Source organism: Pezoporus flaviventris, unplaced genomic scaffold (assembly GCF_033815535.1).
Source record: "Pezoporus flaviventris isolate CSIRO_AGI_PZ_B2104156 unplaced genomic scaffold, CSIRO_AGI_Pfla_v1 ptg000020l, whole genome shotgun sequence".
Classification (NCBI taxonomy): Eukaryota; Metazoa; Chordata; class Aves; order Psittaciformes; family Psittacidae; genus Pezoporus; species Pezoporus flaviventris.
Genome location: NW_026892568.1, coordinates 1873909 through 1899886, shown reverse-complemented (window position 1 = coordinate 1899886; position 25978 = coordinate 1873909). Strand labels below are relative to the sequence as shown.

At 39.3% G+C, this 25978-nt stretch overlaps 1 protein-coding gene across 5 annotated transcripts in view; it reads left to right on the top strand.

Annotated features, from left to right (window-relative positions):
* Window positions 1-25978, top strand: part of CEP112 (centrosomal protein 112) — a 185029-nt gene that overhangs the window by 75396 nt on the left and 83655 nt on the right. For all 5 annotated transcript variants that reach the window (XR_009743708.1, XR_009743709.1, XM_061455255.1 and 2 more), the window contains exon 20: window positions 23691-23921. Coding sequence is in view for 3 of the 5 variants with exons in the window: in XM_061455255.1 (XP_061311239.1) it covers window positions 23691-23921 (231 nt within the window). In the remaining 2 variants the exon portion in view is untranslated. The remainder of the gene's footprint in view (window positions 1-23690; window positions 23922-25978) is intronic.

Sequence of the window (25978 nt, the reverse complement as noted above, 5' to 3'; positions counted from 1 at the left end):
GAGCTCCTTGGATGACAGAGATCTTCCTTTGTTTTAATAAAACCAGCCTGGCTACTGAATTGGTGATTTTTCTGAAGCAAGACTTACGATTACATAGAATAATACATCTAATTTGCTTCTGTGAAATGAGATAGCGAGGTTAGGAAATCCTAATAACCAGTGCCAGGTGGGCTGTGGTACCAGTTGTGCCCTTACATTGTCCCTTTGTCCTGTGAATGTCATTGTCTCCTCAGCATCTGACATGTGCCCTCAACCAGCTCAAAGATTTTCAAGTTCCATCTGCTGTATAGATATGGATCATTTTTGTGTTTGTTCTTTGCTGTTGACCTTCGGGCAAGAAGAAGGGGAAAAAATATACCCCTGTAACTTCAAATGTGGCACTTGGCACTACAGCAAGAGGAGAAAAGTTTCCGTGAGGAAGCTGAATTCCCTTTCCAGGTTCTCTCGTGAGATAATTGGCAAGTCCAATGTTTTCATCCATTTGTAATTGGGTCAAGAGTAGCGCAAATGCTGAGGCACGTTTTGCCAGAATGTGTCACTGATGTCTGATCTGGGAAATGAGGCTTCTTGAAGAGAAGATCGCTGCTCTTTGTGGGTGTCTTAGGGCTCTCAATAAACCATTATTCATGGGGAAAGGAGAACCTTGAACAGTTCTGAACTCAGGCAAACACACACATTGAGAATGGAGGTTGTTACGAAAAAGGAGCAGGCTGGAGGTGGTGAGAAGAGTTAATGAGGTATTTTCCCATGGCTGAAGTACCCGTTTTCTTTTTCCTCTTTTGCTTTTAGCATTTCCTCTGATCCCCTTGGCCTTTACCATCCTGGTTTGCTTTATCTTCTCAGAACTCAGTGGCTCCTCCCCTGGTGCCCAATGTACAGGCAATTCTTTGACTTCTTTCTAGCTTCTCCTTTTTGAAAATTTGCTTCTTCCCACTTGTAAATGGTGATCTTTCACAACTGGTGTTCTGCACCTGGTTTTGTCTGAATTAATTCTGAGCTGTTTGAGCCTGTTAACAATAATAACCCAACCCAGTAATGATCATTAATTTTGTACCAGCAATTATATAGTTATTATAGTTATTTTTGTTCCAACAAGTCCTTGGTATATGTTTATAGCTCTGTAGAGATAATTACTATATCTACAGAGTGGGGGGAACAGATTTATCTTACCTTCCTGTACATAGTCAGTCTGAAGTGTTACTGATATGTTTGATGGAGAGATGGAGAGCTTTATCAACTATTGACAAGAGAAAATACAGAAAAAATCAATAGAAACATTATATACTTGCTCAGTGATAACTAAATACCCCAACACATGTGTCTGCATGTAAATATTGCTGTAGCAGTTAACTTTTCAGTATTATAATACTAATACAGAAGAATTTGGGGAGCATTTGTTCCACAACAGGACACCTTCTCAAACTTTGATCTCAAAGAGCCTATTGTTACCATACAGATAAATCACTGATGAACTCTTCTGCTTCATGTAATTGTTCTGTATCTCCAAACACCAGTTTCCACAGGGTTGTTATTCTCGTATCAGTGGAAGCAGTTTGCCTAATCGTGTCTGGAGGGTACAGATAGATGTAGCTTGTGAAACATTCAGATGTTGGTGATGCTACTGAAGTCACTTCTGTGTACAATCAGGAGTAAATAGATTCTATGACTCACTTTTTTTCCTTTGACTCCTTTTTCTTTTCTTAATGAAAGATGTGTTTGGCATGAGAAGAAATGCATTGTTGGCTATACAGCCTTGCTCTGCAGACAGTTTAAATCATGGACTTGCAATCTAAATATTTGTTTGTTGTATTTTACTTGGAAAGTGGCTGTTGGGCTGACAGTCAGGCTTCTGTAGACACACAGCCGTTCCCTTTTAGCCTTTCCTAAACAAAAGCTTTTGTCTATATTGCAGCATGTTTAAATTGCCACCAATCAACCCAGGAAAATGAACGTTGACTGTTGATGTAAAATATTTAAAGTACCAAATATTTGTTGCAACACTTCCGTCGTTTTCCTTGGTTGTTATTCATATTCTGCTGACTCAGGGTTGGGATGGATCCTTCTGATGGTGAAGCTGTACTAAAATCAAGGTTCTCATGATGGGTCCTATACAGATGTTCAAACTGGGCTTTAACTAATAGTGTTGCTGTGAAGTTGAGTGTTTAATAAAAGGGCCAAATGCACCAGTCTCCTGGGAAAGTGTTCAGATACTATACTGTGCTGGGCTCAAGTAATCAACACAGCTGGTTTAAGCTGTACTTGTGTAAATGCAGAGGAGCTGTGGGAAGAATCTGGCCTGCAGCACAGATAATCTTTGAGATTAGAGGAAAAAATGAACTTTTGCTCTAAAGCTGAAGCATACATTTGAGGCTCAGAGTTCCCTTCAGAAGTACCCCCATCAAGGTGAGAGTCTGGGCCTCGTGTGCACCTTCCCCTTCCCACCCTGGTGAAGCCACCTTGCCACGTTTGTAGTTTCACATCAACCACTCTGCTTCTGGTCCCCAGTTCTAAGCTGTTGCTTCTGTTTGAGCTGCCTTTCAAAAGACTTGAACAAGCTATAAACATCTGCCACTTCCTTGCTTAATGGAACCATCAAAGCACTTCTGTGCTGTACTGGGTGATCATCTGTGATCTCTTCCACATTTTTCCTTGACTCTTGCTTTTTGCCGTAGGACTGAAATTAGTGAGGAATTAGGTGCAGGAGGTGGCACTTTACTTGCTACTCTGTCCTTTTATACTTCAGGCTTCTCAGCATTTGAAATGTTTACCAAAGATGTTTTTGGAAACCGTACATAACGGTGTATAAATTATCATTTGCTGATTAAAAATGTTGAGTTAGCTTAGGAAAGAACTGACATTTTGTGCTGTCTACAGTGTAGGTAAACGAGAAGGCAGTTGCCATAGAAACTGGCTCATCACAGAACAGGAACTCTGATTCTGAGATGGAGTTCTTTTCAGCAAAATGGACTTTCTGTTTGTATAATATGAAATTGAATATATGGTAATTATTATTGCATTGTAATCAACACTTTTCTATTATTTCTTGGTTTAATTTTAAATATTGGCAGCTGAAAAGGTGGAATACATTATTTCACTTGTGTAGGGACAGGGCGTATATCATATGGCAGTAATTTTCTTTTTTTGCCAGTACTCCCTGTTTAGGAAAAAATGATTATTTCCTGAATAGAATAAATATAGAATAATTTCTCTGAGACAAAAAAATGAGATCAGTCTTGTTCATCAGCAGGGTAAAGGAGCTTTATGCCAGTGTTTAAACATATGCTCTAGGTGTGGCTTTGCAGATAGGGTTTGTGTGTGATGGCTGCAATGAATGATTACTAACAGACAGTAAGCTATACATGGTATAAAATTATTTTTTAAATTAAAATGATATAATGGAATATTGAAGTAATAAATGATCAAGTACATCAGTAAACACCAAAGAGGTAATAGTAACTGTGGATTTGAGATGGGGTAACATAATTCCTTAAGCAGAGAGGCAGAAATGCTGTGTTACTCTGCAGAAATGGTCAACTTACAATATAAGCTCTTGTATGTGAAGTTCAGTGTGGCAAAGCCAGACCCTGAAGTTGTTTATTGATACTACTTCCAAGTGTAAGAGTCTAAATCTTTGCTTTTGAATGACTTTCTTTGCTATTAAATTGTTCCAAATGTTACAGCTAAACTTGTTTGGTAAATGTCTGCTGTACAGAGAAGGGAATGCTTCCTCACAACATTATTAATGGTTTTTAGTTCTTTTGTGAATAAGATAATGTCATAGTGTGCTTGACAGAGTTGTTGAGTAGAAGGAAGTTGACTTCTCTTAGTCCATAGAACAAGTACAGCAATTTTGAAAACAGCAGTGATACCTACTTCAGATATTCCACTGGATGGCTGAAGGGACATCCTCTAATGGGAGATCAGGATTTCATACTGAAGTTTTTTCACAGCATCATAGAATGTTTTGGGTTGGAAGGACCTCTGGAGCTCACAGTGTCCAACCTCCTGCTCAAAGCAGGTCTAACTTCAAAACAACATCATGCTGCTCAAGGCCAAGTCCAGCTGAGTTCTGAAATCTGCAATGATGGAGATTTCGCAACCTCCCTGAGCAACCTACTGCAGGGCTTTACTAATCCGTTGTGAAACTTATTTTCCTTTATATCCAGTTGGAACATCTATTATTACTACTTGGATCTGTAGCTTCTCATCCTTTCACTGCCACTTTCAAGAAAAGTCTGCCTCTGTTTTTCTACAATTCCTTACACTTGGTTGAAGACAGCAAGTGTGTTTTTCCTTAGCTTTCTGTTCTCTAGGCTGAATAAACTGAGTTTGATGAGCTTCTTGAAGGTCCTATCAAGTGACAAATGCCATAAAAGTCTGTATCAAAAGCCTTGCCAAAGTAAAGATGAAAGTTGTTGACAGTTCCCAGTCATTCATTTCACTGTAGAAGACCATCAGTTTGATCAAGCATGATTTGCCCTTGGTATATCCAGGTTGGCTGTTGTCAGTGACCCTTCATTCCTCATGTGCCTGGAAATAATTCCATGGAGTTTTACTCCATCATTTTTCCAGTGATGGACATTAGGATATCCTGTCTGTGACTACCTACTAGCATGCTATGTTTTGCAGATTAAATAGTTAAATTTTTTAGAGTGTGCTTTTTCTCTTGTCCCTTTTCTGGAGAAAGATGATCCAAAATCAATTTAGTCTCTTTTCCTTAGGTCAGCAGATGTTAATTCCATTCACTCACTGCCACCGTAAATCAGGGTTTGAACAGTAGTCTAGCTGTTAAATGATTTATCTGATAGGAGAGATTTTATGATCCATTCAGTTCCTCAATTCAAAGGTATTATAAATACCAAATGAAAGAATGAAACACTGGACGAGAAATTATGACAATCTGTAGTTTGGAATGTTAACACCACTTGTTTTGGCAGCATGACTGGTCTTAAAACAATAAGATCCATATGGATGCTAATTTTCCCAATTTTAGGTAATAAATACAACCTCTTTATGGTTTAAGTAATGATGTTACTCAATCCCACTGCAGGGTCCAGTAGACGATTTCATGATGAGGTAATAAATAGCAATTTTGGAGAGCTAATTTATTTGTATTTTTCTTTCATGTGGTTTGTGATGGGGGAAGAAGGAATCACAAAGCCAGTGAAAAGCTTTGCCCTCTCCTGTAGCTGACATGCTTTGGCTGAAGATATGTCAGTTGAGAAATATGAGACCATCCATAAAGCTCTGCACGCTCCCACATTAAAGTATTATAGAGAAACCTTCAAGTGGAAAACCAGTAACAAATTGCAGCTGAGATGGTTATGTTGTGCTGCACTGTCCTGGGTACCCCACCACGAACTGCTTCCTCCTCCGTATGTTGCTTTAGTCAGGAAGAAAACCGGAAAGCTTCTCTGGTTTTGCTTTTCATAGACAAGAGCTATGAAAGTTAAAAAAACACGCACCCCCTGATGGGTTCTCTGTGGATCTGAAGATGATGTTACTGGCACAGACACCAGGCTGAGTGCTTCACTGTTAAACATCTCTGCAGCTGTTTCCCCACAGGCCCAGCCCTGGTGTCTGTAGCAACTCTTCGAGGTCTCATTTTCTGCCTCAGATGTTAGGAATTTGCTAACCCATCAGCTGGAGGGGTAGCCAAGTGCTCTGCGCTCTTCTGTTTCAGCACCGCTCCTCACACTGCTGTGCTTGATGTGTGCTCCCAGCTCCCTCCCCTTGCTTTGGCTTGAAGGCAAGTTCCAGATCCACCCCTTCCATGCTGCTCAATCTCCTTTCATACCAAAGCACCAACTCTCGGCATGCCATGCACAGTTTAGGCTGGGTTTTCTCTCCTGCCAGTTCTTGGCAGTGAGTAACAACTATGTGCCAGTGAAGCAACCCTGACTGAGCTCTGTGGGACATGCAAACCAAAGAAATGGGGGAAGTCTGTTCAGTGCAAGGAATCATGTTGGACCTGGGTGGTGGAGCCTGTTGGTTTGGTCAGCCCCGCTGTGCCCCAGCTCCTCCAGGGAGTCAGCTCAGAGAGACCATCGCCTATGTCCTCTCTTCAGAGCTGGGCTCTGTTTGGTCCTCAGGCAGCAGTGGCTGCCCTGCGGAGCATTGGAGAGTCCACATGGTCATCCGCATTTCCCATCCTGATTCACTATCTTCTTGTCTTTTCTGTTGCCATTTTGTGTTCCTGTTTTCCCTCACACCCGGATAACAGCAGGGATTCTAGGTTCTGCATTTGGGGAAACTCCAGGTAGAGAAATCATCGTGTGTCCTCAGCTCTAGGCTTTGGACATGTGCTAGCCTCATACATTTAAGCTTAGAAAACCATATATATCTTTTTTGCAATTTGTCTTTTTTTCTTCTTGGAAAACTTTTTTAAAGAAACAAATTAGAAAGAAAATACATTGGTTTTATACAGTGAGTCTTTTCAATATGAAGTCAGGCAGCAGAGCTGCTCTTTGGTCCAGTCACCTTTGAAGAAATGATTGCCATCTCACTCGAACAAATACTGTTTCTTCATTCTGAAGGAGTGGCACAGCCTGTGACAGTGATGCGAGGTCTTTAGTGTGGATTTCATGTGAAGAAGTTATTTTTCACAGTGTGACTTTAAAGTCGACTTTTTTCCCCCAATTACTTTACATGTTGGCAGCAAATTAGCTTTGAGGGAATATTGTGCACATCACAGTTCTCTGTTGATGTACTGGGGAGTCAGTTTTGGATCTTTTAGCTCAGTCAGACCAATGACTGACATTGTTCATGTCTCCGTTTCTGTAGATTTGAAAGACTTTCTTTTGACAAGGAAGGTGATGTGGAAAAAAAAGAAGCCAAAGTACATGGAATGATTGGCAAAGTGATGATATCATCAAATGTTCAAAGCCTTGGCAAATTGAAGCTTATTAGGGTGACATTTTGTCTTCTATTCACGACTAATTGGAATCATGCCTGGGTGCATGATGTGGAAGGTACTTAATACACGAATGTTTATCATGACAAAATGACAGAAATCGATGTCAAGGGTGCTGTGGATTTCTGTTTAATGGAGAAAAACAATATATTTCAAACTGCAATTACATATCTCACAATAATTTATATTCATATGGATGAAAGTCCTTCTGAACTATTGCAACTATTCTGAACTATTCGCCCCCTAAACTATTGGCCTGATTGTGAATATTCCATTTTTAGGTTTGAAAGTTGCTCTTCAAAGTTCATAAAAACAGCACTGATGTAGTTTGAAAAAGAAAATAAAGAATGAGAGAGACAAAAACCCCTGACACAGTGTTTTTACTTGAAACGGATCTGACAAATCCCACGAAGAGTGAACTCCATCTCTTGCATGGCTGATACAATTCTTCTAAAGTTGCCTCTGACAGCTTGAATTCTTTTGTAGTCTGTGCTTTCTGCTGTATTGGCATCTGTAAAATGAGTTTAGTAAAGAGAAATAGCAAGGAAAGTGGGTTTTGGAAAGGCAGCTGCTGCAAACACAGATGAGGCTGGAATATTGGAAAATAGCTGTGTTTTGTCTTGCTGTGTTTGGTATCGTTGGGGATGTCTGAGCTCAAGGTGCTTACCCCTGTCCTGGGCACGTGCGTGCTGTCTGGGTAGCACACATGGCCACTGTGTTGTCCTACATCTTCATCCTGGAACTTACGAGGTTGAATTCAGATCTCGATTAAACCTCTGGTGTAACATATATATTTATTCAACAGTCAGTGAAAGATACTAGTTGTTAGCTGTAATCATCACCTGAGTGATTTCTAATGAAATACAGATTGAGCATTGCAAGTAATGTATTTAAAATTGAAAATAAATAAATAAATAACCCCCAACACAAATCAGTGTAGTCTGGGTGCTGATAGGAATTACTGGTCATTATGGCACTGATACAGCTGCCTGTATATTACTGTAGACTCCAACAATCCTCTAACTAATAAGATGTTGACAAGCAGTAGTTTAGGGGCTGATGGTAATTATCTGTATTGCTGGAATTCTCTCAGGCATCTGAGTCTACGCTGAGTTAGTGAAAATATGGAGTAACATATAGTTCCTGTCCCGTAACATAAACTCATAACATAAATGTGCTTACAGGCTATTAGAAGTGGGAGCAGCAGACAGGAGGTTGAGGACCTATGATACACAACAAGGTTTATCAGTAGGTTGGCATGGTTTGAACAAGCAGGCAGAAGATGCAGCACGAGGTGGTTCCCTCAAGTGGCTCTACTAATGACATAGGGAAAATGCCTTTCCATGGTTTGTAGCATTATCAGGAATCTAAAGTATATTGGATATACGCCATGTCTGCAGTTTCTCCTATCAGAGGTTTCTTATGTGACTGAATAGAAGAGTGTTTGAATTTAGGAGGGAGATGAGCACAGGAAGAACATTTTTGTCTGTTCAAAGTTTGGGAACCCTATAATGATTTACATGCTTATATAAATGCTGGTTTTCCATCTTTCAACCTACTCTTAACAACAACTAATTGTAAGCTTTCCAAAACTATATCTTGTATTGATTTTCTTGTAGAAAAGCAAATTTAAAGAACAATTTGTTACTGTACCATCTGATGGATACTGTTGTTGGGGAGTGGAGGGGAAGAGAATGAAACAGAACCCAAGTTGTCTATATGCCACTGGTAATATTAAAGAGAAAATACTTGTTTTCCTGCTAAAGTCAGTGTGTTTATGTGTGTATATGTATGAGCATATGTGTGTATGTATTATTGCCCTCTAATGGATAGAACCTGAATGGCTCAGCTTCACATGCTTATATGAGGTTTCTGCAGCAAAACATTATTTTCAGGGTGTCTGATATTGCAATAAACATCTTGCAATGTTTATTCATGTCTGATACATCTTTTGTGTGTAATGTGCCTTAAGTTTGTAACATGAATTTGAAATGCAGTAGCAAGTCCTGCAGTTTAGAGTCCCACAACCTTTTCTTTGTTCCCTGCCGGTTTATTTCAGCTAAATTAGAACTGCTTAAAATTTTATTTTCTGATTTTACCATAGTGCTAAAACAACTGAATATGAACAGAAAGCGCTAGATCTCTGTGCAACAGCAGCAGCAACATTTTCGTGTCAATGTTTTCTCTTCAAAAACAATTTGAAGAGAAGTAGATGAGCAGAGCTTGCTCCCCTTGCTTTATTTCATCCAAAGCTTACCCCTGTCTCAACACTCCTGCTGAGAGCTCCACATAACCAGGATCTTTCAAGCTCCTGAGATGTGGTTGGAAGAGAGAGCGAGATCTTCATCTCGTTTCTCTGTTTGACACCCTGACTGCAGTGGTTCTTCCCTGCAGCCATTTCCACCCCATCCTGCTGAGCAGCTTCCTGGCTGCTCACGTGCATGGTTTGTTTTCCAGAAAAAGTGGTGAAAGTGGGTAATGGAACATTCATAGATTAAGGCTCAAATCTTCATGAGATTTGTTATAAAGTCAAATGTTCTAGTGATGAATGGTAGAATAGCTTTTAAATATAGCTATCTTTGAAGGTAACTTTAGAATAACCTGACAAGGAAAGCTGCGGGTTAGTTGTAAATTGGATTTACAGCTGTTTGTACTGAAAGTACTCCACTTCTACATGTTTGTTATAGTGAAATCCTAACATAGTTGTATTTTTTCCTAGCAGGATTCCATTTCCATTCAGTAAATACCTTTGGGAGAATTAGATTTCAGAATTACATTTCTTTTCTCTGCAGCTATAGACTATTCCTTTTCAAAATTTACAGTGCCTGTGTTTGCAGTTGGATAACTATACAGTGCTGTGAACATGTAGCAGGACATCTGTTGCTAACAGCTTTCTTCATCTCCAGCTGTTGGTGCATGCAATTTCAGAGCAGCAGTGAGCATGCAACAGTTCTCTTCCTTCCCTCGAGGAGGTTCATGATGGTGGTGGTAGGCAGCATGGTTATTACATGGGAATATGGTTCCTGATAGGTACAGATTGCAACAAACCAAATATTCATAATTATGAAGTCATATAAATGAGCTGGGGAGACCAGCAACTGATTTCACAGAGCTCTGTGTTAAGACACCTCCAATCTCTATATGTTAAGTTATTGCCAAGCCCATCATATTTCTGTTTCTGATGCAATTAACGAGCTGACTCTAGGTTGGAAGAGCAGAAAGAACAGTACATTAATGAAATTCCCTTGTAATGGCTGTGTGTTCGTATGAATGACTTCTCCAAGGTGTGGTACAGCACAAGGGATGCAGTGCTTCTCATGGCCCTCCCAGGGCTGGTCTGCTTCCTTGTGCTCTACCTGCTCAGCTTGACAGCCACTTTCACAAAAGACTATTGTAGTGATCTGAGAGCTTACTCCCGGGAGCAAAGAGATTGCCTCTGGGTTTGGGGATACTACATTTTCCATTCTTGGTGAAAATAGAAAAAAAAATGCATTTAACAGAGTGATGATGGGAACTTCCTTTGCATTTATAAATATTGGTGTTTTTTTCTTCAAAACATGGTGTTTCCTAGCAATATGTTGGGTTTGTTGTTTGTTTTTTTTTCTGAGAAGTGTTATTTTCCACTTACAATACATTGGCTGCCATTGTTTGCATTGTTTAGGATCAGTTGAGGAATTTTTCCAACTGTTATTTTGATGTGATGACCTTGTTCATCAGTGGATTATGAAAGCTCTGATTGTTTAGGGCACAGGAAGGGTACAATACATTACTGGGTCACATGTTCCCTTAATGCATGCACATTTTGATGGCAGTAGTAATAGCACCATTAAAGAACAAAAGGTAGCAGGCATAGTAGCTCTGTATCTGGCCAATCCCCTCAAATTACCATAAATATTTGAGCAATCTGAATAGTTTTGGACTCTAGTAAAGCTTTCCTGTTTTTATCTGGCACTGAAGGAATATGGAATAAAGTATTCATTTAACAAAGTATAAAAATATGTATGCTATGCAGTTATAATCATGTGTCATTAATCAGAAAATACTGCAGAAACTCTGACAAATTAAAAACACAAGGATGTGTCTGCAAGGGCTTTTTCAGTCATTAAAAAGCTGCTTCACCTCTCAGGCAAACTATTTAATGGCAACTTCTTGCTCAGTGTACTGACATCTTCAAAGGCTCTGACATCTGTCGGCCTTTGAACTACCATTAAAAAATATTATCCCATTTCCATTCTTTTATGCCCATTTTTTTAATTATAGCCCTTCTTTCAAGTTGGGAACATGGTTGGTTTAAATGATGCTGTCCTTTCGTTTTCAGCCACCCAGCTGCGGTTTGAATAAATTGATGTAGAATCAAAGGCGGGACTTTAAAGGGAAAAGGTTTGATGGACTTGGACTCCGAACCAGATGAGGTTTTATGATGAAAAGGGTTTAATCCCAGCACAGGCATCGCTTCTATCAGTCGAGCAGTACAAAGCGATTCATATATATAGGTTCACGAGAAATGATCTTTCTTTTTTTTTTTTTAAACAGCACAGATCTCTTCAGGACTTGCAAATGTGGCATTAGCTAATATTCAGAGAGCTGATTTCCTTTCATCCACCAGAAGCTTATGATTATAGTACAGTTCTCGAATTGGAAATGAGAGCTGCAACACAGGTTTAAAGCTCTGCTGTCTGATTTGTATTCAATATACATGTCACTGCGGGACAAGCTAGTCTAGGCCGAGCTGGTTCAATAAAGGGAAAAACAGTTTCAGCATCTGAAATTCGGGGGGGGTGGGAGACGGTACCAGTTAATTCTTACCTGTGCTACCCAAGTATCGCGGTGGATACTTAGTAGATTGCTATCATTTCTAAAGCTGTGCAAACAAAACCTTGTGATAACGTTTCTTTGGCATCTTTTTCATCTGAGGCTGAGAGAAAATGCGCAGCATTAATCAATAATGGCTTCTAATGCAGTCATTTATATGGAAGGCAATGTTTGTTTTTCAGTGCATGAGTTTCAAGGAGGTTTAGCAGAGACTGCCTTGCTATTCCTTTATAGCAATAGCTTTCATTACTGTGGTAATTAGGCATGCAGAGGGAGAAAGCTGAAATCTCAGCCTCAAAAAGGCATCAGATGCCATTTGTCAAAAATGCCGCCTCATGGTACGCAAGAAATAATCTAACAGTTCCCTGATCTTTGTGCTTCATGTTAGTAGAAATGTGGTACACAGTCATGATTCCTTACTTCTACACAGTAAGATCGTGTCCTTCAAAACAGTGATGCTTGCCACTAAAGTAAAAGCAGTAGGTTTCAAACTTTGTGTCCTATAACTTATGTCCTCTGAAAAGACTGTTCTTCATTGTTGTACCAAAAGGAGACTACTCCACTTGGTGCTCTGCCTCTAGTCAACGGTTTCTTCTTCAAGCCCTACCCACAACTGTTGTTCCTTGCCAGAGTATTCCGTTTAGGGATAATACATTGTTCCTAATTTCCAAATGCATTTGGGGGGGGGATTGGGGTTGTTTGTTTTTTTTGGCAGGGTGTGAGTAGTAAATATAAACTGGGACCCATATAAATGGATATACATATAATGGGTTATTTTATTTTACTCTTATTTCATAGAATTTGCATGTTTAGTGTGTTTAGATTTTACATTTAAACTAAATATTTATTCAAAGTGCACAGTAGATTCAAAACAGTTGCATAAATAAATCTGAAGAAATTCCTGCCCCAGGATGCAGTGGCCTATTTGTCATTCAGAAAATGAAGTAGCATCAACTGCATTCAAGGACAAACCCAAGAAGGATGAAAAGGCTAGAGATCAATGTAAAGGTGCCAGAAGAAGATACTGAGCCAAAAAAAAAAAACCACCCTACTCTATTCCAAGAAAAGAAATGTTATGCACGCAGTTTTCATTTATTTTGTACAGATCATCCTCTGATCTTGTCTTTCTGAACTAGCAGCTGTGGAGTTTGATGCTTCCAAAAGGTCTCTGAACTTGGAAGAGCCACTGTCAAGATGATGGGAATAGTGCAACCAGCACTGGAGGATGAAGGTGCAGAAAGGGAGACTAGAAATGGTGTCAGCTCTATGTGTGTGACAATAGGTGCCATAATCTGATGCCTTTGCCTCCAGCCTAACAGCCAGGTTAGGCTAAAGGCTTCCTTCTCTAGGATTTTCATCCTTGGATGGAGGTGACTAATTTATCTGATTTGATATAAGGATTGGTACTAAAGGTAGTCAATCAGAATATGCTTCTTCCAATTAGGAGTTGATTTCAAAAAGGAGAAAGTCAAAAGTTGCGTGTCTGTGTAATTCTGCATCTTCTTTGTGTAAGCAGCTAACGTACACATAGCAATGTACCACAACTGATTTATTAACAGAAATATTGCAACCATTGTTCCTGCCTTGCAGAAATGAAGCTTCTTTTGAAAGTTAGAAAGTGATTATTTCTTTAAAGTCTAAACCTGCAAATGACACCATTTTTATTTCTGAACCTGCTGGATTTCAGGATTTCTGCTCACACATGTTCCATTCAGGAGACCTGGAATGAGGACTTCGTGTTTGGTTAAAAACTGTCATCTTTGAAGTAGCAGCATGATGTCAGTAATGAGAGAGTTTCCTGGTGTATTAGGTTCTTTAGTAGAGCAGAACAGTACCCACACGCTAATGCATTTAAGTCATCTTTAGTCATCAGCACAGAGAATAACAGCATCAGGTGCCTTAGTTGGCTTCCTGTGGTTATCTGGAGTTCTGAAAAATTCTCTCTATTTCACCTTGATTAACAGTCAGGGCAGAGCTTGAGCAGTAGCATGAATTTCAGTCTTCCTTAAGTCCCTCAACTGTCTATTGAGGACATAGTCATGGCAGATGACTTGAGCAGGAGTCATTTGGATGCATTAAACAAATGGGGTTTTGTTTTAGCAATTCTACTTACAGTGAAGACTTTTCATTAGTTGACAGGCAAAGACATTTCTCATAGACAATACAGCCTGTACCTCTTCTGGGGACAAATTAGGAATTATAATACATTTAATTTTGCTGCCTCATAGAGATGAATGTCTGTAGTAATCCTTAAATCTGTAATACATCATGTCTGTATTTAAGTCAGTATTACATGTTGTTCAGGAAACATTAATGCTTTTAAATTTAATACATGGAAAATTTAAATGCAAATGTTTTTTAAAAGCTTTGATTTAGGGGGTGCTGGACACAGAAACGCTCTCAGATTGATGGGTATTTCTTCCCATCCACTGCACAGATTTTTAGCCTCCATTTCTGTAATCCACTGCAGAAAGTCCTTCCTTAAATAGCAGTTGCTTTTCTTCACTTACAGAACAAGCTTTGGTCCAGTGTTATTTCAGAATTGAACATATCTTAACATTCATCCAAAAGGAGTATTTTCATTTCATATCCTGAAATACAAAAAATAAAGCTACAGTTTTCATAAAGGAAAGCAGGGAAGACTAAACATGTATTCCTTGTAATTTTCATCAATCATCATTTAGGGATAGGTTGTTATGGTTTTATGGTACAGTAAACCTGGCTTTGGATATAGACTAATATTTATTTTTATTTAGCCATTCCATGTTTTATCTATATTCTGCTTTCAAAAGTCACTGTATTAAGCAGGCATTTATGGCTGATTTTTTCTTATCTCCATCATATTGAAGTTCCATTAGTGCAATTATGTGGATTGTTAGGTGCCAGTTGAATGTCTCCATTGAATTTCTTAGTAGAACGACAGAAGGAAATGTCTCCTCACCCCTAGTCCTTTCTAGGTAGGTCTCTTAGCATTCTAATTCAAATCTCTTTGTTTGTACAAAGAAAACTGTAGCTGTAAACATCTCTTTAATCAAAGAGATGGAAGGCTGGATGGTTTAATTTTTGACTCACTATTTCAAAGCAAATACAGTAAATCAGGTAATAAGAAACTGTTCTGGAGCTGTATTCTAGGCAAGAGGGCCAAGTCTTTTACAGGTCTTAGAAGTGTTAAATGGAAAATGTATTTACATTTATCTCCATTTCAATTTGGCAAGTCATCCTTTCACTCTCCAGTGCACTGTATTGTTTGGTTACACATGTAGGCTTGAGGTTCTTCTGTTTGACTAAAAGTCGCTTTATTAGGAAGGCCGTGACAATAACCAACCTACATGAAGTTCTGCTTTCTAGCTGCTGTTAACTAAATTGGAATCAAATGGACTTATGTAAATTAAGAAATCAAAATAAGCTCTGCTAATTTGAAGTTCTTTGTGGAGCTGTTCACATGGATGTCTGATTTTCTTTCTCCCCCTCTCTCCTCCCCTTCATTTTTTTTAAAGCCCAGTTTGTAGCTTTAATGTCATTTACATTAACTGGGATTTAAGCAGCTAACTGGCGGCTTTGAAAGTCGGGATCTCTTTAGGTGCACTCCTTTTGGAAAAAAAAATGATCAAAATGTCTGTTTTCCTTAATGGTACTGCACACCATGAAAATTTGCTGCCCCTTTCTGGCATGTAGGCAGAGATGTAGGAACAAGGATGGTGCCAGGTTTTTCTGTGTAACTTGCATTTTGATACCTGTGTCTTGTGTGTTTCTTTTTAGCTTTCAGAAATACATATGGCAAAGTTAGTGTTTGTAGCAGTACAAAAGAATTCCTAAATTTGCTATTATTCCCTGCCCATGGCAGGGGTGTTTGGAATTAGATTATCTTTAAGGTCCCTTCCAACCCAAACCATACCATGATTCTAGTATTCTACAGCTTGATTTCTAAACTCTGAACATTTGATTTATGCATGTATTAATAACTTCATCCCATCACTGCAGTGTAGTTATATAGAGGGTAAAGATCTCTTCTAGTTCAGAAGTTAGATATTATCACCAGTGTTATGGACAGAATTTTTTCCCTCAAGAATAAGAACACTTAAGTATGCACAAAATACTGCATAAGCTACAATAAAATGCATCTGAGTATTGAAGCTTCAGCTTTGCTGATATTTAAGTGTTTCTGGTAAGTACTAGACTACTGATCAGGATTACTTCTAATTATGGCTGTGCTAGCAAAGCTCCTGTACTTCCATGATTTCCTCTGGAAGAGCCTGCACAGCCCTGTGCTTTTTGGAAGGGCTCTTGAGTGAGGTGAGACCAACCTGTTGGTCCTTGAACTGTTGCTCATTTTCACTTCATTTCACACCATTTCATTTATCTGCTCCTTTAATTACCATATTTATGGGCCTATGTGTTCTTACCCAAAAGGCATTTAAATTTGACAGTGTAATGTATGGTGCTGTGAGAGCTAAATAGCTGTTTATTACTTATCCCTGTTAAGTTGTGCTCTGCCACATCATTACCCATGTGATAATGTGTGTGACATTTGTAGAGGTTTCCTTTGCAAATCAAATCTATCTTTTCAGGGATTTGTAATATCAACAGATTGCTGATTTTACCAGCAATTGGATTCTAAATTCTTAACATATTTCAATTGAAATTAATATGGTACAGGAAATATTTTTAGTATAGTTGGTTAAAATGGTCATAATAAAGTTAATTACAAAGCTTTATTTAAAGATGACAAGAAGCTTGAGCTATTAAATTTCAGTGACTCTTGCTAATTCATAAATCTTTTAAAGTCCTGGTTGAGGTGTGATATCTCTTCAGGTTTAGGTTGTAGCTTAAACAGAAAAATTCCTCTTTCAGCACTGCTGTGTGTCCTTTTTATCTTTGTCGTGTTAAAACGGAGCTACAAATAGAGCTGCCAATGGGCTGAACTGGCCAGTTGAAATTCATCTGGCGTGGAGAAAACAGGTATACTGGGCCCAGTGAGTCCAGCTGGGTAGGACACTCTGTGGACAAAAGTATCTGAGAGCCCTTAGGACTGCCTGGCCCTTGGTCCTGTGCTTGGTTGCCTAACTCATATGTTTTAAGGGTAAAAATCACTGTGATAGTTCCCTTAGACCACAATGAGATCAAGTGCCAGCCCAATTGTTGTGACTTGCCAAATTTGCAGTAGTAAGATTTCTTAATATAAACCAATTTTGTTTTAAACAGAAATCAGTATTACACATCTTTGAAGTTCTTACAGCTGTATTTTTTTCTAAGCATCAAGCTGCAAAAAAATAATATTTGTTTACTTTTTAGGACTCATTGCTTATTTTTGTGATGGTGGAGAAACTTGTATTATCTGTTTCTCAGCACTTTATAAAGCTTTGTTTATTAGTAAGTAAGCTAAACTAGTTCAGATTCCCACTTTCAACAGATAATCCCTTCTGAGGTATTTTACCACCAGTTGCTGTGTGACTGGGATGGGATATTCATCCACTTCTTCTGGGACATTGCACTGATCATGGGTTAAAAGGGAGTCATTGTCACCACTGGCTCGCTGGGTGCTTCTACTTTGTTCCTCATTTTCCTTTTAATTCTCCATCATCAAAGCAAGGTTTGTTTTTACTTCAGACTTCCTTTCCCTTGACTGGACTGATCTCCTTTCAAAAATAATCCACTACCCAATAACAAATGTTATGTGTACCTCATCCATCTCTGTCACATCACACCAGCGTAACAGGACACAAAGGAACAAATCTCCCTTTCAGAAGGGTTCAGCTGATGGTTTCACATTGTGCTCTCTTCAAATGCATGCACTGATTTTAATGCTCTTCCAGTTGAGAAAATGCTGACATGAGTATTGGCACAGAGAGGCAGATGCTAGGTATCAGGGGTTCAAATGGGGCTGTTACTTACAGTCTAATATTTTAGGTTATTATCCTAGAAAGTATCACTGTGATCATCTGAACCCAACAGTTCATGTCTGAGTGAAGTCCATGGAATTGCTCAGAGGTTTTGGGTGGCTTCCTTGGGTGTTTTAAATGTTACACACAAGCAAAATTAAACGCAGCAAATTGAGACTTACACAGTCATCTGCAACTGCAGCCAAGACAGCCCAACATGGAAAACTTTTGAAACTCTGTTTGAAGGGTTGTCATGATCCACTTGAGCAATGCAGTGGTCTTTAAAGCGATGCCCTGTTTCAGCGGCCTGAGTACACTCACCAGTGAAGGGTTATTGCAACTTCATCTGCTGGAAGATGTTAGTCACTGTACACACTGCTGAAGCAACACCTAAATGACTTGATCTGAGCCTCAGGGAATAAGTTGACTTGGATTTGATTTTAACTCTGCATTGCTGTTTTTGTGACTTTAAAATGCCCTCAACACTGAAGCTGAATGCAATGATGGGTGGATGTGGTTTGGTGTGTAATGCACTGAGACAGTGGAGTCCATGTATTCCACCACTGTGGGTCTAAAAGATGCAGTCATACTCCAGCCTCTTCCTTAGAAACTGATCCAAGTAAATACTTGATTGGGTTGAAGTAGGAGCTCCTGAAAAATAAAGGGAAGATTTATCTTTATTGTTTTTAATTAGACTGTAGTCATTGGGCCCTTTTCTCATCTCTGTTGCCTGTAACTGTAGCAAAGCTTCAGCCATCAGCACCAGATTTTAATTGAAACTTTTTGCCAACTTTATATTTTCTTATGCAATTTACTTTTTAAAATTAAGAGCACATGTTTTCCTTCCAAATAACACGCAGTACATTTTTTGGCATTTTAAATAGGCCAAAGTGAGTGAGCAACCTTCTTTTTTTCTTTCAAGTCTATTTTTTCCCTACAGGCAAATTGCTGTGGGCTTATGACCCACCCTTTTTATGACACTATTTCAGCACAGATATTCTTAGTTAGAATTCTGAGTTATTCCTTTGAAACAGAAATAGAAATCACCATATCAGCTAGCAGTTTCTTCAGCCATGGGGCTGTCATACGTGCACACACAGACAAGTATGCCATATAAGTTCATATGCAAACACTATCCTGTCACAGAGTTTACATATTTGTATTTTTGTTTCATTTAGGATGCACTGTGAATTAGTGTTTTCTTTCTATTTGCTTTCCTATATGTGAATTAAGAGCCATTTTACAAGATGATTTCTTGTTTGGGGTATGCTGCCTTGGCAAAAAATCACAGAATAGTTAGGGTTGGAAAGGACCTTAAGATCATCAAGTTCCAACCCCTCTGCCATGGGCAGGGACACCTCACACTAAACCATGTCACTCAAGGCTCTGTCCAACCTGGCCTTGAACACCGCCAGCGATGGAGCATTCACAACCTCCCTGGGCAACCCATTCCAGTGCCTCACCACCCTTACAGTAAAGAACTTCTTCCTTATATCCAATCTAAACTTCCCCTGTTGCAAGCTGCAAGCACACACTGCTGGCTCATGTTCATTTTCTCATCGACCAGCACCCCCAAGTCCTTCTCTGCAGGGCTGCTCTGAATCTCTTCTCTGCCCAACCTGTAGCTGTGCCTGGGATTGCTCTGACCCAGGTGTAGGACCTTGCACTTGTCATGGTTAAACTTCATGAGGTTGGCATCAGCCCACCTCACAAGCGTGTCAAGGTCCCTCTGGATGGCATTCCTTCCCTTCAGGGTATCAACCGAACCACACAGCTCGGTGTCATCAGCAAACTTGCTGAGGGTGCACTCAATCCCACTGTCCGTGTCAGCGACGAAGATGTTGAACAAGGCCGGTCCCGACACCGATCCCTGAGGGACCCCACTCGTTACTGGTCTCCAGCCGGACATTGAGCCATTGACCACAACTCTTTGTGTGCAGCCATCCAGCCAGTTCTTTATCCACCGAGTGGTCCATCCATCAAATTGATGTCTCTCCAATTTAGAGACAAGGATGTCGTGTGGGACAGTGTCGAACGCTTTGCACAAGTCCAGGTAGATGTCATCAACTGCTCTACCCCTGTCCATCAGTTCCGTAGCCCCATCATAGAAGGCCACCAAATTGGTCAGGCAGGATTTCCCCTTAGTGAAGCCATGCTGGCTGTCACCAAGCACCTTGTTGATTTTCATGTGCCTTAGCATGCCTTCCAGGAGAATCTGCTCCAAGATTTTGCCAGGCACAGAGGTGAGACTGACTGGTCTGTAGTTCCCTGGGTCATCCATTTACCTCTTCTTGAAAATGGGGGTTATATTTCCCTTTTTCCGGTCGCTGGGAACTTCACCTGACTGCCATGATTTTTCAAATATGATGGACAGTGGCTTAGCAACTTCGTTCACCAGCTCCTTCAGGACCCGTGGATGGATTTCATCAGGTCCCATGGGCTTGTGCACATTCAGGTTCTTAAGATGGTCTCGAACTGGATCCTCACCTAAATGGCTGTCCCATGGAATTGCTGTGAACACCTGCATTCTTGGTAAAAAAGATACAAATCTCTTATTTCATTTACTCGTATGTATACAACCAAAATAAATATTACAACATTTTGATCCATAAAAGGCAGTAAGGAGCAATAACATTTTGGATCTGTTGTACATTATGAAGTCTTCATTTCTTATGCTTAAGCCTTATGTTTAGCACTAGAATGAGTTGCTCTGGTGGACCATTTAAGATGTATATTTCTCAAACCAGCTTTTGTAGTCAGTTTGTTGTTTGGACCATGCAAACAATTTGGGAGGCCTGGTTCACAAACATAATGCTCAGCAGCCAGGAAAAGGCTTTAAGAAACCAACAGTGAGAAGGAGAACTCAGTTTTACAAAGAAACCAAGCAAGCATCATGCCTTCAGATCTCAAGCATGAGAAGTGAGATTTTGTAATTGCTTCTTTTGTTTTTCCACAGAATCATTAGGAACAGACAGCTGCTCTCAAGTTTTATATTTCATGGATTTTTCACAACTGAGGATTATGTCATCTTGGGTTGTTTTTTTTCCTAGTAGTACTAATTTGCCTACATTTAAATCTAATAATAGTTTATTAAACCTGGCATGTGGCAAAGCAGAATCTTAGTGATGGAAAGTTTGGGATTCGTTTCCATTAGCAGTTTGAAGATATCCATGTCATACAAAGTTGTCTTATGCAGCAAGTTGTTCGGTTGTAAGCTGCTTCTGCCAGAGACTTTGTTTATGGGAAAAAGTAATCTGGCTGTGAGAACTAGACTTATTTCAAAGTAATGGACAAGAACTATGTCTCTGATCCCCAATATAAGCTTTTTCCAGTCACTTTGGAGAGATTAGATGTCTCTTAACATCATCTTACTAGCAGTGAAGTTGCTCCAAAAGGACTCCCTTAATCATATTAGTTTCACTGCCATCACCCCGTCTTCAGATTCTTTCTTCTTTCCTAATAGAACCAAATCTCCTTTTGCCATCTATGAGGTCCAACATTAATGCTCCTTTGCATGTTAATTACTGTTACTTTACCCTACTTCAGCCCACTAGCTATTTACTCCCGTTTTGAATACAAAGACTTGGAGCTGTTACTTTTTCCACGTGGCAGTAGAAAATGCTATATTGTGCTATTTGGCTTTTCTAACAGCTTTGTATAAGAGTTATTGATTATAGAACAAAGTAAAGGAGAAAGATGGAACAGTTGAGTTAAGAATTCACATCTCTATGGCTTGTAATATGATTTATAAATGAATTTTCCCTGTATTATAAGAAATTAGCCTTAGCTCCATATCCTATATACTTAATCAAACTTTTTAGGAAAAAAATACCTCAGTTTAACTTATACAGGGAGAAACAAAGTTTAAGAAGTTTTTTGTTTTAAAAAGAAGGAATAAAAACCAAAGGAAAGCAGTGGTGGAGGGGGAATGAGTTCTCCAAAAGAGCGCTCTCAGATGAGAATATAGTTGTTACTGTTCCAGGCAGGACTTGAGTTGGAACACTTATTAAAAAAGCCAAAGTCTATGTATGTCTGGTAAGAACTTGGACTGCATCATCCCATAGAAACTGGAGTTATTAACTCCGTTGACTTAGTATTGCGTAGGTTTAGTAAAAGCTAGTTAGGCTGTCCTTTTATGCTCTTGAGATTAAATCATTTTCTGAAAGAATTACAAAAGTACATTGTAGATTATAATTACAAACTAAAATGCACTTTACATTTTTAGTCTGTATACAGATTTAATAAAACAATTAAACATATGTAGAGGAAAAGATCAGGAAAGGAAGGAAAGGATCTAGTGCAGATTACACTATATGAAACATATGTTTGAGATAATGCTGATAGAGTTGAAATATGTGGCCTGTGTTATACTTCTGTATACAAATGATGTGCTCATTCCATCTCCACGCATGCACACACACAATTTTACCTTTGACATAGTAGGGAATAATGCCAGTGAGTAATTAGGAAAGCATGGAAGCAAAAGTCAGTCCTGTGCTAAGTTTCTGAGATGGTTGATATTATTTAATACATATTACAGCTGTGATAGTTGAAGGACACAGCTGAAGGTTTGAGGGGAATCAACATGTCTTTTATTACACCATAGAGTTCAAATAGTTGGAAAAAACTAGGCAGACTTTCAAGCCTCGATTTTCCTCTCTCAGATCACAGTATTTATAACAATCTGTCTTGGGATATTAATATACAAGGCGATATATCTGATAGTCGTTCACTTCCCAACTTTGGCCAGAAATGAATGTTTCTTTTTCAAAGCTTTGTAGTAATGTGGTTCTCAGAGACTGCAAATAGGTGGTTTAGCTGGATACAGGTAGTATATTAAAAATGTCTGAAGAGGAAAAATAGGAGTTGGAGAGATCAGGGCTCTAGAATCAGTAACTGACATTCCAGGGCAATGGGATCTTTAAACATACAGTAATTTTCATCGGACTTTCTTGTGAAACCTTTAATAAACTGGAGCTGAGTCGCCTACCTTTGTTTGCTAGAACATCAGTCTCTCATCTCTATATTGTCACATCCTTTAGGAAGGAATTCCAGGGAGCTGCAAAGTTACTTGTGAAGCAGGGAGGGAAAGGGGAGAATGCTGTGTGAGGCTTTTAGGGAAGATGCTCATTTTCCTAATTTATGAATGAAAACATACATGTGCTTGCAACATCACACATTCCACTTACTTGTAAGGGCATCTGCAACGTCCAGATGCAATGCTCTTATACTGCATTTGAGAAGCTACAGAAGACATACACTTAGAAAAGTGACCAATAAGAGTTACTTGGAAGTGTAAATCTAAAGTAATAAATGTATACTCTACTGCTACTGCACAGCAGCAATGTGTATTCTATATAATCCAGGAGTAACACAGCTTTACTGGAGATAGATTTCATTCTTCTCCCTCCTGAGGTCCCCCATGGAAGGCAGGCAGTGAGATACTGTTCTGCTGCCGCTCTACCGCTCTGCCTTCTGCATCCCACAACATAGTTTGCTCCCAAGAACTGAAGGGTAATGTCAGAGGGTCGTAGATTCTGAAGTCTGTCTCTTGCATTTTGAAGGTTGGGCATCTTATCTATATTGTGTTTGCAGAGATTGAATGGTTCCCTGCACTGGTCCATGTCATCCTCTCAGCGTGTTCTGGTTCCTCACCCAGAGGAGGACGTTCTTTGATACAATCCTTGTGTACATTATGATGAAATACAGTCTATAATCTGTAGCAATGATTGATGATACGCTGGTATCTTATTAGAAGTCAGCAGGTCATTTCTTAAGGGAAAAAAAACAAACATGGTTAGGGTTACGACATTACATAACGGACAGTATATGTAGTGATTATATGGGACACAAACTATGGGGCACCTCCTCCAAAAAGGTAGATCTTGCTCCATGTATGCTTTAGGCAGGGAGGATCTGTATTCATCTGCATGTATGAAGAGAAGGGGAAGAGCAGTAAGCCAAGAAAAAGGATAGAGAATCCTTTGAGCCTGCTCCCTACCCCAGCTGACAGCCTGAGAAAATCAAGTGGGTTTGGTTTTGTAGGTGTGGGGTTTTTTTTACACTTTGTTTCTTCTTTATTTCAGGTTATCTGTGATATGGAGAACCAAATCTGCAAACTGAAGGAAGAGCTTATTCAGGTGAACACTCAGCGGAAGCAGCAGCTGCTGGAGCTGGGCCATCAGTGGGAAGAGGAGAAGCAGAGGGCAGCTCGAGACCATGAGGTGGTACTGAACAAGTTGAAAGTGGAGGCAGAAAAAAATATGTTAGACCTGAAAAGGATACATACAGCAGAAACGGAGAAGGCTTTAGATAAGGTGAGAGGTTCATATAGCTTTGCTTCTTGTGGTCTGGCCAAAGGGGAGGAATCACACCGAAAGGCAGACAAGTGAAGTTTCACTGAGGAAAACTGTTTAGGGGTCACCTGAGTTGGAAGAACAGACGTGTACTTTAGATCTGATATTGGATGCCACAAGCATGGCTTCTCCGTGCCTGTGAAGGGCAGCAGTGGCTGCTGTATCTGTTCTCCCTGTGAGCAGAGCTGGGGCAGCACCTTCAAGCCATGGGGAGTGTGGAACAGGAGCGACCACAGCACTTGGGAGATGATGGGATTGAAAAATCCGTATGATTTCAAAGGCAAAGCCAGCCAAGGACTAGGCTGGTTACTTTTCCTTTGCTGGAATAGATGCAGTAGAAAGGGCAGTTCCATCTAACCAAGCTTTTTCCTCCCTTAAAAAGAGGGAAAGTTCTTACGGAGGAAAAATTTCAGGCAAGGAAATTGGGAGATGGTAACAATGGTTGGTCTACTTCTGCCTGTGTGCATGGGGTGAGCAAGGCCTCTGTGAAAGGCTTGAGAATAGAGATTAGTGTTACATCAGATAACAAATATATCAAGGCTTCCCTGTGCACTGGGGTCGCTGACTGCACATCACCTTGTTGTACTGGGGTCTGAATTGAAGTATTTCCCTGCGTTCAGGATGATATGAACTAAACCATGTGAGTTTTCTTTCAAAAGCTAAACTAAAAAAACCCTTACTTAATATTTATAGTAGACACTGTGTATATGTAAGCAGATAGTTGTTGAGGTATCTTTTACATGCATTAATGTAATAAATAATACATTTTGTTGCAAAGCGAAATACAGTGGCACAAATTAACAATCCACATAGAGTGTTTGAACAGCCTTTGTGAAAGTGACATTTCATTTACCTGCGTCAGGTTCTTGGTCTGTAATTTTAAGCAGCGTTTGGAGGATTATGTTGGAAATCAGCCAGCCTGAAGCCATTAAAATGGCTGTGATCAACAATTCACAATCTTTTCTGAATGTAAGGAAAGCTCCGCTTGGCATAATTATTTAAAGCCAAGGTCACAGAAAGTATTTAAACCTTTGAAATTCATCATTAAAGGATTAATTTTAACTCAGGAAGACATTGTCATTTTTGCTTAAAAATGGAATTTGAATCTCAATTCTTTTCTTTCTTTGATCTTTTTTTACATGTGTAGTATAGCAAAAGAAAAGTTAACTTCTTTACATCCTCAAATTAAAGTTACAAATAATCCTTCATGCGGCAATATCTTTAATAGTCTTGAATTGTCAGTTCTGTCAGAAATACTATTTTTTTTAATTTGGTGGATTTTTTCCTATTTTTCCAAAGAAATTGCTAATTTGAAGCTATATTAGCTTCTATTGAATTTTTTTTATTATTTAACCTACTTCCCTATTTTTACTTCTAATGAGAAGAGCACATGTTGAGTAAAAGAGAAGAGGAGGGGAAAAAGGTACTTCTGATGGAAAGTCTCTCACAGACACGTGAAAATACCCTGCAGTACCTTCAAATCTTCATTTACCCTTCTGTTTCATTTCTGTCTTCCATATGTAGAGCTGTGGAAATTGGCTGCAAAGTCCAAAAGTCAAAGTAGCTTAGAGAGCAAGCTCCATTTACAGCTCAAAAGTTACAGTTTCAGCTAACCTAGTTCAAATCTTGATCCTATTAAAGTCCACAGCACTCAGATAAAATCTCCTTCATCAAAGGAAGGGGGGAAAAAAGCATCTTATTTGCAGCATGAGTCTTGTTTTTAAAAGTCTTTTTATTTTTCTAGTGAATCTTCTTGTCCTGAAATTTAAGATAATCTGGGAGAAAAAATTCTCCTCTGAATTTACTTTTTTCCCTTGCCAATTCTTTAAAGATTGCTTAAAAATCCAAGGGGAAGCTGAATTTTACTGTTACGGTTGGAACATCTGACTGTCCATATTTTCTGAAGGTCAGGCCATTCCCAAGTGAAGGATCTCATCCTTGTGGTCTGTTTTGTGAGTTAGAACAGTGATTTCTGTGTGGATTGCTTTGTGTAATTGTGCACTGTTGTTCACATGAAC